The sequence below is a fragment of the Argiope bruennichi genome, chromosome 5 (assembly GCF_947563725.1).
Source record: "Argiope bruennichi chromosome 5, qqArgBrue1.1, whole genome shotgun sequence".
In the NCBI taxonomy this organism is placed as follows: domain Eukaryota; kingdom Metazoa; phylum Arthropoda; class Arachnida; order Araneae; family Araneidae; genus Argiope; species Argiope bruennichi.
In genome coordinates, this window is record NC_079155.1 from 78,037,882 (window position 1) to 78,057,831 (window position 19,950).

General features: G+C 28.0%; 1 protein-coding gene across 3 annotated transcripts in view; it reads left to right on the top strand.

The window, feature by feature from the left end:
- The window catches only part of LOC129969127 (uncharacterized), a 619,939-nt gene that overhangs the window by 399,790 nt on the left and 200,199 nt on the right, over window positions 1-19,950 (top strand). For 2 of the 3 annotated variants that reach the window (XM_056083546.1, XM_056083547.1), the window contains exon 4: window positions 16,083-16,226. In XM_056083546.1, the coding sequence (XP_055939521.1) occupies window positions 16,083-16,226 (144 nt within the window). Of the gene's footprint in view, window positions 1-7,085; window positions 7,195-16,082; window positions 16,227-19,950 lie in introns of those variants that run through there. The other variant, XM_056083548.1, reaches the window with a different exon arrangement.

The window sequence follows — 19,950 nt, forward strand, 5'->3', positions numbered from 1 at the left end:
TAGATTTATTTCAAATGCGAATGCTTCATTTCCAAGTTAATTTCGCTGGCTTAACTATTTGCCGTCCATCAAATTCTCAAACTAATTGTAACTGAAAATGAGTACTGAGTAAGGCAGTTACACTATTGAATATTGTATCACCGTTGATATTAAAGTTCTCTATATTCTGAAGAGAAAGTGGAAAACCTGTTCAGAGCAACTATTCTTATCACACTTGCCTTATCAAAAGAAGAAGAAAAAGTATCTTCCCGAAACTTTCTCGCATACTCTCCAATAAAGTTCTTACCCCTCACCCCCTTGCGTTAATGGTAGACCGTAAATTCCTTGCATAACATTGTCGAAAAATAGTTATGAATTACATATTTTTGCTGTGAATCTAGCATTTCAGCTGCATATATATTGTAAGAAAATATGTTTTGGACACCAACCGAACCAATATTTGACACGGGATGCAGCTGTAATTGCAAGATCACAGACGGAATTACATTGATTTAATGTATAGCATTTAGAATTTGTAGCGGTTACATGGATACGAAAGCACAGACCTACAGATGATTACTTCTTTAACAGACTATGTTCAAAATATGTAAAGACTCTGCTTTTTATATTCTAAACTTGTGTGCTAAATTTCATCTATCTAGTTCATTTGCCTTTAGTAACTACCGAGTTCATCTGTACTCGAACAGCTTGACAGACTTCCTCTGTATGTATTTCGTTCAAATTTCGATAGAGATCTATAAATTTGATCGAAAATTCATACATCAAATTACACCCTTTTAACTTAATAAATTTTTGAGTTATCGCATTTACAGTCAGACAGACGATAATAAAGACAAAAATGTGTTTCTCCAACACGGGGGGGGGGGGGTGAAATGTAGAGTTTCAGCAAATTCTAGCGTTGTAATGTCTTTTTTCGAGTTTTTGATTGCATTACTTTCTCTGTACTTCGTATATGTCAAGTAAAGAAGGAAAAAAAAATGCCAGAATTCCCTGATATTAAAATATTTAAAGTGATATCATATATTAGGAATGTAAATGGGTTGTTTCAATTATTATAATATAATTTAATAGTATTTGCTTTCACATAGAAGATGCAAAAATATCATAATTATCATTTAAACATGTAACCATGTATTTATTTGTTCTTATTTTATATCTCTGTACGTTTAAAAAGACATTTTTGAAACTATATCCAACCGGTTTTGAATATAGCTTCCAATTTGGCTGCAGTGATCTAGTGCAAATATCTTATCTTTGAGGCCAGAGAGAACCAGGTTTGAATCTCGATTCCACTAAAACCTGATATTTTGCGAGTGTAATACATACTAAATCCGATGTCATGGATCAAATTTTTCTCTGTTAGTGTGGTGCGGAATTTTGAAGAGAGTGTGTTAGGATCATGTTTCTTCTATGTCCTCTGCACCCAGCTTAAAATTATGAAATCTAACCGAAAATATTTCAAATTTTAACTAAAAAAAGCAAGAAATTAAACAAGTGGATTTTGATATATGATTTCTAATATAAACTATTAAATAATACATTTTATAATAAATTTTAATTGAATAATATTATTAAGATAAATATTAAACTTTGTTTTATGATAATGGTTTTGAGACCAAATTTTATATATTTTGACTCATCAAAAAGACCTAAAGAATATTTTGATTTAAACGTAAAAAAAAAAGGAGGGGGGGGGGTGAAATCAAATAATTTGCAATTTTTACAATATGGGGATTTTTTGAGGAAAATTGTACTATAGCATAAATTTATTATTTAAATGGACTGTATGTAATAGTAATGTTTAGAAAATTATGCCGCGTAAGCCACCATAACATACATAGAAAGGAAAAACAATCTTTCTACTCACTGTGTCTGTAAAACGGTTTCTTGAGCTCGATGATTCCTCTTGTAAGAATGCAAACTTTACATCAAGATGATCAGACGAATAACAGAATGAATGCAATAAAAAGAGATACCTTGCAGAAACATTTAAAAAAGTAGAATGCAAATGATTTTTTTCCATTTTATGTTGTTAATGGAACTACAAAAGGTGTTTCAATGTTCAATTTACTTTAAAATTCTGCTGTAAAAATTGTTTTCTGAAAAAGATTGTCTTCAGAAAATTAGCTTTTAAACTTTACATCAAGATGATCAGACGAATAACAGAATGAATGCAATAAAAAGAGATGCTTTGCTGAAACATTTAAAAAAGTAGAATGCAAATGATTTTCTTTCCATTTTATGTTGTTAATGGAACTACAAAAGGTGTTTCAATGTTCAATTTACTTTAAAATTCTGCTGTAAAAATTGTTTTCTGAAAAAGATTGTCTTCAGAAAATTAGCTTTTAAACTTTACATCAAGATGATCAGACGAATAACAGAATGAATGCAATAAAAAGAGATACTTTGCAGAAACATTTAAAAAAGTAGAATGCAAATGATTTTCTTTCCATTTTATCTTGTTAATGGAACTACAAAAGGTGTTTCAATGTTCAATTTACTTTAAAATTCTGCTGTAAAAATTGTTTTCTGAAAAAGATTGTCTTCAGAAAATTAGCTTTTAAACTTTACATCAAGATGATCAGACGAATAACAGAATGAATGCAATAAAAAGAGATACTTTGCAGAAACATTTAAAAAAGTAGAATGCAAATGATTTTCTTTCCATTTTATCTTGTTAATGGAACTACAAAAGGTGTTTCAATGTTCAATTTACTTTAAAATTCTGCTGTAAAAATTGTTTTCTGAAAAAGATTGTCTTCAGAAAATTAGCTTTTAAACTTTACATCAAGATGATCAGACGAATAACAGAATGAATGCAATAAAAAGAGATACTTTGCAGAAACATTTAAAAAAGTAGAATGCAAATGATTTTCTTTCCATTTTATCTTGTTAATGGAACTACAAAAGGTGTTTCAATGTTCAATTTACTTTAAAATTCTGCTGTAAAAATTGTTTTCTGAAAAAGATTGTCTTCAGAAAATTAGCTTTTAAACTTTACATCAAGATGATCAGACGAATAACAGAATGAATGCAATAAAAAGAGATACTTTGCAGAAACATTTAAAAAAGTAGAATGCAAATGATTTTTTTTCCATTTTATGTTGTTAATGGAACTACAAAAGGTGTTTCAACGTTCAATTTACTTTAAAATTCTGCTGTAAAAATTGTTTTTTGAAAAAGATTGTCTTCAGAAAATTAGCTATAAGGCGTACTATTTAATAACTGGACAAGTTTTTTTAAAAATCATCAATACCACTAATATATATATATAATACAAAATAATAGGCTTTTTTCTGTTTGAACTTTTGCATGAGAGAAATCATAAGCAATTTAATAAAAATGGAAAATTATAAATATTCAAGCAAATATTCTGGCAAAATATGTCACCTTCCATATTATGAAATATTCAATATATAAAGTAATATCTGTGAACCTGTGGTTATTCATATTAATCCAATTATTACATGATAAAGATGGTGAGTAGATAATTAGAATTTGTTACACTCTACCGTAAAATTTAATACGATATTCAAATGACTGGTTCTAAGCAACGACATATTGTAGAATTTTGCATAAGACGTAAATAACTAATTACTTTAGACTTGCAGTAAAGTGATATGAGTCTTCCTTTCATTGAGATTTTATAATTATATTAAACAATAATATCTATTTAAATAAATTAGTGCTAGTTATTTAATTTCTTTTATCTGTTTTTAAATTGTGCTTTTATTATGTTAACTTTGAAGTAGTAGAATACTTATTTGTACTCCAACAGATATTCCAAGAGCAAAACGCCCAGCCATAACATATGAAGATTAGGTAACCACCAATATAAAATATAGTGAGTGGTTACCAAAGATGTTGATGTATTTTGAAATCAATCATTTCTAAGAAACCTAGAGAAGCCAACATTCAAACATTTAGATCCTTCAACTTATTTACAATTTTAATCCATTCCTTTAAGTTCAATACCATGCTTGCCTACTTTACAAACTGTATCAATTTAATCATCCAACTCGTTTAAATATATTCGCTGAATTTTAAGAAGGGCAATAAAATTCCTCAAACTTCTGCAAACTTTACTCGTAACAACTAAGTACCACCCATTTTAATTTTAATAAATACAAATTTTCCTCTTCCTGAAGCCACATGCAGCAATTTTTCAACTCGACTGTTCTAAGCTATTACCGTTTGTGTATTCCATTTCTGAGTTCATCCGCCTCACGCCAAGAAAAGTAATTCCATTTCCGCTGGGGTCTTGCTCTTCAAGACTTGAAAGTGGCAGATAGTTTTCTTAAATAATCAATGCTTCTATCTAAATGGTCCTGTCTCCAGCCCTTTGCTGCACATCATCCAAGGTCAGGAAACTCAAAATAAAGTCCACACCCAATGACACCACGCCCTCGATGGAGATGAGTCACGTGGCTATTTCCTTCATGCCAATTGGACAGTGAGAATGTCAAAAGAAAAATAAAAACATGGAGGATAACGGCTTTTGAAAGTAGTAAAAAATTAGGGCTCATCTTGGTGGTTATTTTGCAATGCCTGGATAAACAAAGTATGTGTGGAATTTTGACTGGGAATCGAATTGGACTTTCGACAAGTAATATTATGATTGATATCTCTTAAGAAATACATTTATTTGTGAATTTGAGTGAAGAAATTTTGTGAAATTTAACATTTAAGAAATGTTTGTTTCATAAAAATATCCTATAATAGAACTTTCAGATCTTACAAGTGAGGATTGGCGCAATAAGATCTTTGTTCTTCTTGGCTAAATAGAGCCTAAATATTTGAAGTTCACCAGTCACAAAGTCAAAATTTGGTTTCTGCTTTTTAAAATTTAAAATCAAAATGGATTGTTAAGAGAAAGAAAATCTTTTAATGTGAACTTTGATTCAAAGGTATTGAAATATCACATTCAAAAGTGGAAGGTTTTTGAATTCTTTCAAGATCTGATTTTCTCGAATGATTGCTCCGTTTGATGCCTCTTATATGACCATGAAGAAATATATTTAAAAATTTTGTGTCGCAGTGAAATCAAGATTTTCTTTACAAATTTGTATTTTAAATAACAACAAAAAAAAAACGTTGCCAATTTTTTGCAGTGTCTACTTAAATTCTGAGAGATCAACCTTACTGATGGCATTGATACAATCTATCCTTGCTATAAAGTTTGTCAAAATTCAAAAAAAAATATTTTTAAAACTTAGTTTCTGTTGGATTTTCTCTAATATCTTGAAGTGCTTTTCAAAAAGCAATGGAATGCGATTCATCCCTGTATGATCAAAGAAAAAAAATTTTTTAGACATCATCTCCACAGATGAAAGAAACAATTCTTAAAAATAACATCAATGAATGTCTCTGTGCTTTTATAATTCCGAAAACTTTTTGATGTTTTTGGACAGTTGACAGCACTTTTAAAAATGTCATCCCTTGTGTTGGTTGCATAACCTGCAGCAATCCATTCTGTGAGTTGTGACGTTGTTTCCAGCGATAAAAACCACGAATTCAGAGTCAATGAGCCGTGAACTCATCCCCTCTTCTTTCTCCATCCCCCCTGGTACATCAAAGGTAATTACTTCGGTTTAAGAAAATCTTCGGCGATCACTAAGAAAATTCGGCTGAATGTAACAAGCGAAGTCTTTTGAGAAGATGCCGTGCTGAATGAAGTTTGGAAACACCACTTGAAAAGCATTTGAAATACATTAAACTAAAAGTTTTTGTAGATGGTAATTGATTGTTGGACTGAACAGAACGAAGAGCTTTGGTGGATTTTGAACGTTTTGCTTACATTTTTAAATTAAAATTTCGTATTTGTAGTCTCCGGAAAAAAGATTCTTTTCTTTATATCTTTTAAACGTATCTGTGAATACATCAAGATTCTTAGCAGAAAATGCATCATTTTAACGAACAAAATGCTTTTTCCACTGTTTGAATTAAAAAAAAAATAAGACTTGCAAGAATTTCTGAAAAAAAATGCCAGTATCAGGAATGCATTTTTAATTTATTCCAAGAACAGCCAAATTTATGACATATATAAATAGGACACAAGTTCTTGGTATTAAAAGATGACTAATATTATTCTGGAATGAATCCAAAACTCTCATTTCTACTTTGATGGTTCTTCAGGTTCTCATTTTATCTCAAAATTTCATTTTGTATAATTCAAAATCTACTTTAGAAAAAGCACTGTTTTAAAGTATTTTATCAAATGATTATTAGATATTATTATTTTAAAAAAAACATTTTTATGGAGCTAAAAGTGATTTTATGGCAATGTTACAATGGACCCTTGTGCCATTAAAGAACCGGAAAATGATTTTTTTAAGTATATCATTTCAGTCAGTCAATATATTACATTTTATGAAATACTTTTTAGGTTTTAAAGAATTTGTAACTGCTTTAAATATTACTAATGCACAAAGTGGAACTAACCGGAATTATTCCATATATTATTACTAATCTTTGACATAATCGGTAGTTCTTAAAACCGGAAGAAATTATATCCGCAAAAGAGGGTTTGCACGAGTGTTATTTCAAAAGACAGAAAATTGATGATCTTTCCATAATGAAACCAATTACCATAATTGCACAAGCTCCTTCAGTAAAGCAGAATGAAGCAATAGTGAATGTGGCAGGAAATGTGGTGAAACCAAAGCTCTTGTTGGCTTTTAATTAATAACCAAATACTTATTTATTCAAATGGAATGGCAAAGGTTTATGCTACCGTGAATTATTGTTGTTTATTGTTTCAGTAAAAAAAAAAGAGAACTGACTGTGCATATGAAAGTTCTCACATTTCTGCTCCGAAAGCCTATTTGTTTTGTTCTGGATGTAAAAGGTAGCACTAAATCTAAGTGACAGATCTACCCAAGAATTATTGGCTTATCGCTTTACTCGCCAATGAAAGAGTGACGGTAATTAGCAGGCGATAATTTCTAAAAATTTGTTTTCTTGCTTCGGAAAAATTGAGATGGAAAAAATAATTTTAAAAAGTAAAAGATATTTTATTCCAAAACTTCCTTCCTTTTTTATGGAATTAAATATTTTTACTTCAGTACAGTTGTTTCAGCCGAGAATGTTAAAAGTTTGATTTAGTTGGAAAATTTTCGAGTCTTGACATGTTTTGCATAACTGCTCGTAGAAAAAGAGACGTGTATGATTTACAAAAGGATTTACCGATTTTTGGTAAGTTGCTTTTTAAACTCATGTATCCTTTTACAAATTGTAACACGTTATTATTTTAAATAAATTTTTAATCTTTAGTGTTAAGTGTTAATATGGCTATAATTCCTTTTTAAATGTTTTAAATCTTAGTTATTTTTAACTTATACAAGTTTCCCAATTAATAGAATATGCTTATAAATAGGAATGTGTTTTATTAAAATTCAATTAATTTCAGCCTTTATTAATTTCCTTTTAATCCTTTTGATTTATCATGTCATTCTAAAAAAATATTGCGTTTTTAAGAGAACTAATTCTAATATCTTGTAAGCACTCTCTCGGAACAAAACTCAATCATCCAAGACAGCAAAGTTTTTCTAATGTACTGTTTATGCAATCTTCTGCAAACTTCTTTGCTTCTCTGCATATTTATAAGTTGAGAGAATAGTTTCACCCGTTCCAACATAAATTCGAGCTTTTATAAATACATACATTCATCCTCCCCCAAATATCCTTTCTTTTCATCATACAAGATTTTACTGGACTACAGCAAATGTTTCAGAGAAAAAAAAAGTTGCACTAATACGAATTTTTATTCTTACTGAAACTAATTCAAATTTATTCTTTCGGCAGTAACTTTTCTTGCTCTTTTTTACTATTTACAGTAATAAATATTGATTTTTATTATATTTATCCTAATATAATAAATTATTATATTCGGATTATATTACATAATAATAAATTATGCTCTTTTAATTATACTTTTTCTGAATATTAATTTTAACTAATTGAGACTTTATATCTTTATCTCTTTCTTTATAAGTAATGAAGATGCATGTGTGCGTGTGCGTGTGTGTGTATGCTTGAGTTCATGCGTGCGCGTACGTGTATGTGTTGGCACTCTTCAGGCCAGACTGTTTCACTTAGAACTTTTAAATATGTCACCAGCATATTTTATATTGTGGAAATGTGCTTTGGAGCGATTTCTTAAAATCTAGTTATTTTTTTAATAAATTGAAATTCTAAGCAAAATTGGAGAATTCAGCCACTATAACTTCTGAAAACATTGCAGCAAGAAATGAATTTTTATATCATATGAAAATTCAAAAAATTATCTTCTCAACGAAACAAAATTTTATCCTATAATTATTTCATAATTTTTTTAAAAAAATATTCTAAGGCTTATTTGACAACAATTTATTTCATTGCTGTAGTGAAACATAAATCTTTTAGATTATTTCTATTAATTTTTATCATAGTTTTGTTTCCATTCTCGATAATGGAAGTATGAAACTGTAGTTTATTTATCCATGATGAGTAAACTTCTGTTTAAAGTATTCTTTAAAGATACATTTTGAAATTTATTGCACATGCAATACATGTTTAACTTTGAAAGTTACAAGGTGAATTTTGTTTTAAGTGCGTTCAGTTTTAAGTATTTCTCCTTTTTAATGCAATATAATAGATGCTGTGAAATATATTGCCTTTTATATCATTGAAAATTATTTGCCTATCTTAGTACACTGAATCAGAGAATTTCTATCGATTGATTCATTGGGTTATAACTTAAATTATGAAAAATATTCTGTAGAATATATAAAACTTCAATATAGAAAGCTTTTTTAGTTAGCTGAAGTTTAAATATTTCCTATTTTCAAATATAATTTCGCATTTTAGAAGAGATTAATAAAAATTAGAGACATAACAGAAGGAATATTGTAATGTTTTTAAAATTACTTATTTCATACCTATCAAATTGAAAATCGCTTTGTTGTGGAAACTATCAAAAGAATGTTATTTAAAATAATGAATTGAAAATTTTGCGATCCCATGAATTATATAATTGCCAGATGTGGACATTTGAAAAAGTGGATGTTTAGAATTGAGTGGCCAATTATCTATTGAATTCTGTAGGAAAGAGTTTTGAACTTTGAATCGTAATTCTAACATATTCTGGTGTTGAAAATACAGTTGGAGCGATAATATAAATTTTTATTAATCAAATTTTGGCTTTAAGAATAAATTCTGAAAATATCATTACATAAAAGACATTTTTGCAACATTTTAAACTTAAAATATGACTTTTTCAACTATATCAAGTTAATCAACATCTAATGTTTAAATTATTAATTTTTCATAAATATATTTTTATACATTTAAAATACATTATTTACATAAAATACATTAAATAAATTTTTATACATTATTTCATAAATACATTTTTATACATTTTATAAACTTATGCTTTGCATTTTTGTAAGGAAAATCAAACTTTGTTCATCAAATATGTAAATCATGAAAATTTTCTTCTTAATCTTCTCATGAATTTTCTTCTTAAATCGTGAATTTTTCTTTCTTAAAAAGTGTGATATACAAATTTACGATGCAAAAAAGCTGAGGTTCAGGAAAAATGAAAAAAAAAGTTTAAATTATTAATTATTGAAGGGTAATAATATTTCAACTACTTACTATAATTTATTTGTTTCCATTTTTCGAATTGTGAAAATATTAATCAAATCAAGTTTTCACTTATCAGGTGCATGTTATCAAAAGAATTTTTGTCTTTTAAATATATAAAAACTCAATTTTGGATATTTTTATTAATCATTCATTATTGTAAACAAAGATTTTAGAGGGAAAATTAAATTTTTATGAGCATTGTGAATAAAATTTACGATGCAAACTCAATTTTGTATGTCTCTAAATCTTATCGATGTCACTGTAAGTATTAACAGTTTATTTTTACATTTAAATAATGTTTCATTATCATTTAATGTTTTTATCGACCCATTGATTGGCTTGGAATATTTTTTACGTGAAGAAGAAACATTGTTAATAAGCATGTTTCTAATTAAACAGCCATTGTTTTTAATTAAAAAAATTCATTTCGGAATAAAATTTCAAAATTACTTTTCATACTTTATTTCTTTAATTAAATGTTTCATATCTACACAACTATTTTTGTCTTTATTCAGTTAGTTCGAAACATTTTATTAGTCTATTAATAAAAATATTACCTTGGAATATTTTTACTTGTAGAAAAAAAGTTGTTAATTATCAAGTTTCTAATTAAATAATCATTGTTTTTAATTAAAAATCTCAAAATTATTTTTCATTTGCTCCCTGTTTGTAACATAGATTTACCTTATTGTTTTTAAAAAAATTAGGAATTTCTTTGGTTATAGTCAAATATTTCTCTGTTTATTTTCATGTATTGAAGTAAAAAATATAATTACACTTACTGAAAGAAAAAAAAATTATATTTAGATTTCCGAATAATAAAGAAATATCTCATATTATTACTTTTACTACATAATTCTCCATGATGATAACTTAAACAGAATTTACATTTATTCTATCACACGCCAAAGAGTTAATTTAATCATTTCATAAGATGTTTTTATAAGATGTAATAAGACATAAGATGTTCATAAGATAAATCCAAATTTAGGAGATATTATTGATTGTTTTCTATTATGATTTTAACGCTACTACGCCGTTATTTTAAGAATGACTGCTCTAGCTCGTTTTAGATACATCCGAACGTTACATTAAAATGGTTGAATGATTCATTTAAAATATGGTTTTAAATTTTAATTTACTATAATATTTTTTGCATTTTTATTTTTTTGCAGTTATCTTTAAAAATGAAAAATTAAAATTGACTCTATTTATTATGTATTCACAATTTTAAAAAAAAATAGCTAATTCCATTTAAATTTTGAATTTTAATTTATGAAATGTTTTTTTAAAGATATATTGCAAGCCGTATATTATAATAAAAATTCTAAGCCTCCATGTACAGTTGAATTCCCTTTAACCACTTACATAGTCCAGCACCCGCGAAACACTCATACATTTGTTAGCATTTACGACAATTTTTTGATGTTTAAATATTCCCTAGCTGTAAGGTAAATAAAGCTAACAAATGTGTGGTGTTATTTTCATTTAATAATGCAATATTTTGTAATATATTATTTCTGTTTACAAAATGTTTAAAATCTACAAATATTGCAAAGGAAACTGGAATGGAACACATGATTTTTGGTCTGAAAAAGGATTTTTTTAATGATAGAATTTGTCTTGCGTAGTATAAAATTTCTCTTGTGGTCTCCTTTATAGATTGGATATAAAATTATTTTCCATGCTCAAATGGTTATTTTTATTTTAATTCTACAAATATATTTTTCTTTATTCATAAAAATAACACAACAGCTCAAACATCTTAAAGAATTTTTTTTCAAATTGCCCATAATTAAATTCCCTTTTAATGATAAAATTGAAGCGTATTTTTATAATATTTGATCATTCTTGCCATTAAAACATGGATTAAGGGTAACTGTTATTATTTTAAAACATTATTTATATGGCAAAAAATATTCAAGATATTTTTTCTTTATTAACAAAAAAGAGCAACCGAATGAAAGGTTTATTATTAAAAGTCATTATTCAACTAAGATTATAACTATTAGCAAGAATTTTTAAACGCATTTATATTTCCTTAATTAACGATTCATTATGTAAATCAAAGACTAGAATGATTATTTAAACAAGGCTATTATGTAGCAAGTTACATTATTAAATTACGAATTATAATTATTTCGAAGGATTGTTATTAAATTAAAATGCATGCTGCAAATACAATATTAATTATCTTACAAGGATTTGTGAACTTACTTTTGTTTCGTTAATTAACTATAAATAATAAAAATAGTATACTCAATTACAACATTAATTATACCAAAAACAAGGATTATTATTAAAAGAAGAGTTATTATGAAATCAGGATTCTTGTTAAGTTAAGGATTCCAATTATGTAACAGGAATTTTTAAATATACTTGCTTTTTACTTCGATTAAGCCATTCAGGTATAATGTCAGTCCATAATTCCGTCAAATTGTCTGATATTAAAGCCCTTTTGTATTTATTGTCTTACGTATGCTCTTTTTTTCTCTGTATTTGAATCATTTAAATGGTGAATTGCCCCATGATCGTAGCAGTATTAAAACGTAGATATCCTCTTCATCTCTCTTCTAGCCTTGGTGGATTGCTTCACTTTTTTATTTGTTTTGTAAACTGCGCATATATTAAACAGAATCCTTCAGCTCTAGCTTTTATCAACGGAAGAAATTCACGAGACGAAAAAATATTTGACGAAATAATGAAAACACTTGAATTTCATTACAATGCAATTGATAATTGGAAATTGGCAAACAATTATTCTTAAAAATATTGCCTAAAATTAAATTTTTTTTCACTACTATTAAATTTGTATCATAATTTAATGAATTTTAAAATTTTGAAAAATTATTTTTCTGCTGTAATATTTTCGAAGTTATTGCGGAAAATGTCAAATTAATTCAAAATAGAAGAGATAATAGCTATCCAATTAAATTTTAAAATAATTAAAATTCTTATGAAAATTTCAAAACACTCGCTCCAAAGTACAGATTTCCCTCTTTAAAAATCTACCTATGTCACACTTAGTAACTGTTGGCCAAACTGTCTGTTCTGTAGAGCGACAACACACACACACATCCTTATTATTTGTAAAGATTAAATAATAACTTTTTTTATTTTCCAGCAATTAAAAATCCAACTATTAAACTGAATAAATTTAGAAATTACTTGCGATATTATAATTTTTTGACATAATAAATTACATAAATTTCCAAAATTCACGAAATAATTAAATACATCAGATGAAACCATATTTAAAAGTGTCAGTCAAACTTAAGATTTTTTTAGCGGCAATGTTTTGCGTACTAACATCCAGGACAAAAATCCTTCCACGATTCTCTGGATGTTGAACTATTTTCAACCCTTTAGTATAACTTTAATGTCTTTATTTTAGTTTAACATATTTGGCATTACTTATCTGTCCATAAAAATAACGAAACACAGAAATCTCCACGGGGCAAATAATTAAATTTGCTTTTAAATATAAAAGAATTTAAAATGTATTTATGTTTCCATAATTAACAGTCTTTACTTTTTATGCATTCTCTTCGCTTTCCAGAAATCGATACATTCCTTTAAAAGAAAATGACAAAGCTGTTTTCGTCATTAATAAAACCATTCATCGGAATGGGAAAAAGATGCATCTCGCATATCTATTTACTTCTAATGATCCGACTGGAAAGCATAAAAAGCATTCTGTAGTTTGAAATAAATTAAATTGTTGCATTATCTATCTCTACGTGCATAGATAGCCTCAAAGAGTTTTTCCATCTACACCCCCTCCCCTTGTAAAAACATCTAAGAAATGCATTTCTTGCCTTAAAATATTTTCCACATCGGATGTAGAAACCTTCGAAATGGAGGATGATGAGAATTAATTAAAATTTTAATCAAACAGATTCTTCTTAATGCAGCTTGACTCAATAAGTAAATATTAATTTTGATGGAAATTTGTTTTGTTAGGGTGTGTGTTATATTGAAAGAATCGGATGTGTAGGAAAGAGAATAATTATTTCTTCTATCATTATAACATATTAGCAAAGTTTAATGGCTTCATGTTTTAAAAATGTGTCTATATCTGCTAATAATGAAAAAGAATGTGTTTGTGTCCGCATTCTACAGCACAGACCGCTTGGTCTAAGCTACCAAATATTGCATAGGTATGCTCTGAAGAGTGAGAATATGCATATTGGAAGGATTTTATTCATCAAATTATAATTACAATTTTAATTTAATTAATAATGATAATATTAAAAATAAATAATATTTAATTTTAATAAATTTTAATAATAGAATAAAAATTGATTGAGTTTTTAGATTTTTTTTCGTGATAACTTCAAAAAGTATTATTTCTCAACCTTAATTTTTATACCGATTTAAAAAAATGTTTCTTTTTAATGATATCAAGTTTTTCTGAAATTTGATAATCTTAAAAAAATATTTTTTTGCATAATTTTTAGCAACATATTTCATTAATGCCATGAAATTCTAATACGTTCGTTGTTTCATCAACTGTTTAATATCGTGATTTTTCTTCTAAATTTTGAAAACAAAAGAAGCAGTATTCTGTTGATAATCCTTAAAGTTTGCATGAGAAATTAAAAAGTGAAATTACATTTCCGCAAAAGACAAGGTGCAATTTGAAGCAAATTATTCGAACATTTAAATTCATAATGGTATGATATCAATAGATTAGATGTAAAGAAATTAAAATAGCAATGCTGCAGTATGCCACAATTTGACATAAAGATATCCATTAAGGAAATAATGAGCATCAAAATATACGTAAGATATTTAAATCGAAATTATGCACAGCCAAAATTCTTGTCAAACAAACTTATTTATAATCGATAGCTATAGTATAAATATGAATATAGAAAATGAATATATAAAATCTAATGAATCTATAAAAAATCCTCAGAATCATTCCATATATCTTTATTTAAGCATTTCATACTAAATTCTTCATTTAGCACTTAAACCTACAGCAATATAAAAGTTTGTTGTTTTTGATAAAGTCCTGACTTCGAATGATAGGTAGGATAAAGACCGATTGGTATGAATTTGTTGTTCTCGACTTGATTTGATTTGGAAGTTTTGACAATATGGGGTCATTCGCGTATTTCAAATGTGATTGAAAGGGATGTGGTCTGACTTTTAATTTTGCATTTAAAAACATTTTTAAAATTTGAATACTTTTAATGTATATGGAAAGTGAGCAAGACATAAATATAAAAACAAAAGGAACATTCATATATAAATTGCACTCAGAACAAAAAAAAAAAAAAAATACTTATTCATCAAACTATAGAATAATGGACTTGACTGATAATAGAGTTTTTGTTTAAGCTGCGTTAGTCAATGTTGACTTTATTTTCTTTTTGCTAAAGAATAATTCCAAATTTGGAACCTCTAGGATTCCCTGTCGGCTGAATGGATATACGTGAAGCAATTTATTAAGAAGAAAAAGTGTTAAAGTTTATATACGATGCACAAAATAATAACTATATATAATACAATAATGAAAAAGAGAATGTGTGGTGGAAACTATGAGTGGAAGAATTTTGATGAAGTTAATATTTCTTTGAAAAGGGCTTGATTGAAGAAGGTGACAAAAATATATTCAGGGCTTGGATCTGGGAAGATTAATTCTTCGTTGTCTTGCTGAAACCGCACATGATTTCTAATTTTCATTATGGACATCTTGTTTCCCATAACGTTGTTCCACTAGATTCGTTGATGATATACTTTTAAAAAATTATATTCTCTTAGCAAATTATAACCTGGAGATCACAAAATAATACATATACATGCATGCTGTCTTATCGAAACCTTAAATGGATTTCTGGTTTCAGCATTTCAAAATATTCAGAAATCCCGGATAGACGCCAAAATAAGTATGACACTTAACGTTTGAGCGAGGATTTGCCATCATGACAAAAGCCAAGACATTAACTGAAATCTGAATATTTTCAATATACATATGAAAATAGAGTAACAGTAAATATAAAAACAAAAGGAACATTCATATATAAATTGCAATCAGAACAAAGGAAAATAAGTAATAATTAATTTAATCATTCATCATAGAATAATGGACTTGATTGACAAGATAATTTTCGTTCAACCTACGTTAGTCATTGTTAACTGATGACATACATTTAAAAGAAATTTATATTCCATTAACAAATTTTAACCTGGAGATCACAAAATTACACATATAAATGGATGAAGTTTCTTCGAATTTTTCTATGGATTTCAAAACATTCGGAAATCGCTGAAAGACGGAGAGAACGCCAAAATACGCTTAAAGCACAACGTATTAAGTTGAGGATTTGCCATCATGACCAAATTCAAGTCCTTCACTGAAATCTCTAAAAGTTACTTTTTTAATCTTTGTACTAATAATACAATTTATGTGAATTAATTCTTCACATTTTTTTTCCTTCCAGAAAAGTATCATCCTGAAGGCAAGAAAAAAGCAGGTCTGGGCAAGTTTTTCCGTCACCTGGGTAGCGCCAAGACTTCTCCCCGCCACGGTCCCAAACCCGGATTGCCCAAGAGTAACTCTCAGGCAGAGCGCTCACAAATCGATGGTGAGTTCCTCTTCTTTCTCTCCCTCCCCCCACCTTTCTCTCTTCCCCATGCGATCAATGTCGTTTGTGTGTGCGCGCTCTGACTTCTACATTTCTTAAGGAGAATCCATCAAAGATGGAACCAAGTGGATTGGAATGTATTTCATTTCGCAGCCGTCGCATATAAGCTTTTATCTATACGACGACATTTCTATTTTTATAATAGGCTCTTTGAAAGACTCAAGATTCGTAAAAAAATCTCTATCTTGAAAATCCTTCTAGATTTGATTTTTTTTTAACATGAAATATTTCTTAAACAAAGAAAAAAACATTTGAGTGATTTAAATAATTGTTAGAATGTATGGTGGAATTGCAGCATATTTAACACTAAACTTAACAACACTTAATACATACTTATTTCTACCACAACCGGTCAAATGACCGGACTTTGTTTCCAGATTGAATGTATAAGGTATGAATGTTAGAAAGGAAATAAATTAAATTCAGTTAAACAAAATTGTATATTGTCAATTTCTATGTATTACAAACACAAAGAATAATAATTTTTAATTCATTGCTCATCGGACTTTTTGCATATACAGGGTATTTTCATTGTACATTTTCCGCAAACATATTTTTCAAATTTAGGACAAATTTTGATGGTTTTATTTTCGTTACAATATCCTATTTGACATGATAAGAATTTGTAATAGATTTAGGCATCGATTGTTTTGTATTCATTCTTTCTTTTGATTGTTCACGGGCTTCTCGAAAATCGGCGGCAAGTTCTACTGCTAACTGGAGTAAAATTATCTTGTTTCCAGATATTTTCGTCTCTTATTTATTTGTACAAAATCCAAGAATTTCTGCCAGCGAAATCAATGGGCAACTAACTGAATACAATACGTTGAATACGCATTACATCATAATTTCTGATCCGATAACCTTATAAAGCAATAAATTGTACTTTCAGTCAAATGACCAGTTGTGGTAGATAACTGTACGCAACAACATTACTAAAAAAATACAAATAAGAAATAGAATATTAACTGTGTATAATACTTAGAAAAAGTCATGAAGTCAAATGTGCAAAAGTGATAAGTTGAAATGTACATTTTCTATCCAAAAGCTCATAATCGGTCATTTGACGGTTATATTTAATGTTAACTCCCGTAACTTGTCTTTTAGAAATAATGTTTGGGTATCATATACAGATAAATTAATTAAAACTTTTTTTTGTATTTTATTTATCCGTACAAGAAAAATGAGACCCATAAAACTTTTACATATAAAATTGAAATGCTGAAATTAAATTGGTATATTCTCCTTTGTTCTGTTGTCAACTGTAGGAAAAATTTCACTTTTTTAGAATTCTTACCCATTTTAATTTAAATGCTTCCAAATATTAAAATAAATCTAAATAAATAAAATGTATTGACTTTCATTTGACACGTAGTAAATCTATATATGTCTCCTATGAGAGAAGTTAACTTGACTAAAAATAAAGTTAACAAATTTTTTCTAATACCTTCCGAAGCATTAGAGTCGATTTCCACAAATTATTTGATGAAGGACTATATAATTTTAAATTAATAAATGATAAAATTCTTCTGCCTTAAGTCGTTTATTACTAAAGCATTTATTATACTTTTCTTCAAAACGCTCACTCACTTTGTATAATTATTCTAATTTTTTTTGGGTGCAAATGAAATTGATATTTCTTTAAAATAATTTTTAATTAAATATTTATTTTTAAAACTATTAATATTACGACTTTTTAGGCTCATATGATACTTTTAATGAAATTTCATATAACGTAGCAATTGTTTTTTTATACAGTATTTGAAATTTATCATGTAAAACCAACATCCTCATACCAGTAATTTTTAAAAACAATGAATACCACTTAAAGTATCTCAATGAATATATTAAAGGCAACACTTCGTGTTTCATATTCTTATTATTAGTATTTTTTTATTATTAGATGAGTATTAGCGTTTTAGAGAATAAGAATTTTTGAATATTTTCACTTTCCATAAAACTAAACCATTACTACTTCCATTACCCCTTAACTAATGCGCCTGTTTCGTCAATGCTTTTTATATTTGTTTTGATACAATAAATAGTATTGCTTCATTTATGTTTAAGCAGTTAACTGTTTCGATCTCTTCTGAAAATGTGTACAAAAATTGTGTCGCAAAAATTTAGCGATGTCGAATATACTCGTGAAACACAGAGTATGTGTAATATGAAATTATGTTGTAATGAAATAACTTTCATTTTTTATTTTAATAATCGCATTTATTTATTGACAAACTAACATACATTTTCTGCATATGAACGAAAAGAAACATAAAAAAAAATTGGATGATTTTACAACACAACGATACATTTAAGAAAAATTCATATTGTATATGGGGTGTTTTTGATAATAATTATTAATAATCTTTTATTTGTTCCTTTGATTTCAACTTGGCCTCATAATATTTTAAACTTCTTGGAATTTACGAATATGCTTGAATTTTGACTAAAATTGTAATTCAAACTGCAAATTGCCGCTATATATTACTCCTGACGAATAAACTCGTTATAACGTCACTTTTTCCATGACGGATATACTCGTCAGAAAATTTAACTGGTTAATGGCTAAATTAACCATATAGGTAGGACTAATGTAACCATATAGGTAGTCGGAGACTATGAAGACCTTATCTTCTAATGTTTGAAAAAGCCGGGAAAGCTTTTTAGTTTTTCACTACACGAATTCACATTTCGAAAGTAGTTTACTTTGAAATATCACCAAAGTAACCGCGAAAGGACAATATCATTTTATACCATTAGAATAATAAATCTTTTAGCACAGATTTTTTAAACTTCCCATAGTTGTGAGCAACACGTGGTATTGGTTTTGCTTATGTAGATCTGATTTCATTCAAATATTCTTTTTTGTGCAAAACAACCAACCGATGAACTACCAGATGACCATTGAAGCCACTACTGTGCCTCGTTTCTCTCCGAAACAGGGCATATTTCAATAATTCATTGACGTTATTAATAAAAGAGCGCCGCCAATACTATCCGAGCTCTCATTTCTCATCAAGGAATGCTATTCTTTTCTCTCCGCTAACGAGCTTTTAGTCTTTTGCCTTTTTGGAGGAGATCAAATAAACGAAACGCCGCCGCCGTCCTTTGGCCCTTTAATGGATCCTCTTGCGCACGCACTTCTTGCCCTTTAATATTGCACGTAAGCGATTTGTTAGATGTTGATCTTCGGAACAGACTATGGGGTTTAGGTATACGTTATTCTTATAAATATTTATAGGTTTGCACGTCATTATCTACTGGTGAGAGTCTTTCTCTTTTTCAACTGCTTGCAACAAAATTATATGATATAATTTTGGATAGAAATGGAATTGAACATTGTTTTCGCGGGTATAGAAGGGAATGGAATGTATGTTAACAAATACAATTTGTTTAGCTTGAAGTACCCTTTGCGGATTGTTCGTTAAAAGGTCAGAGGTTCGCCTTTGAATTTAATGGAGATTTAATTAATTCATTCTGCTGAGTGAATAAATAAATAAAAAGATTTCTAGCTTCATTTATTTATAATGGATGGTTAAAAATTTCACATTCGTTAAGAAAAACCACTAAAAAACCTACAAAGAATTAAACTTGATCAGTTTTCAAGGAAAACATTTCATGCACATCTTCTATTTTCTTTTGGAATTAAAACTTTTAGTAGGAA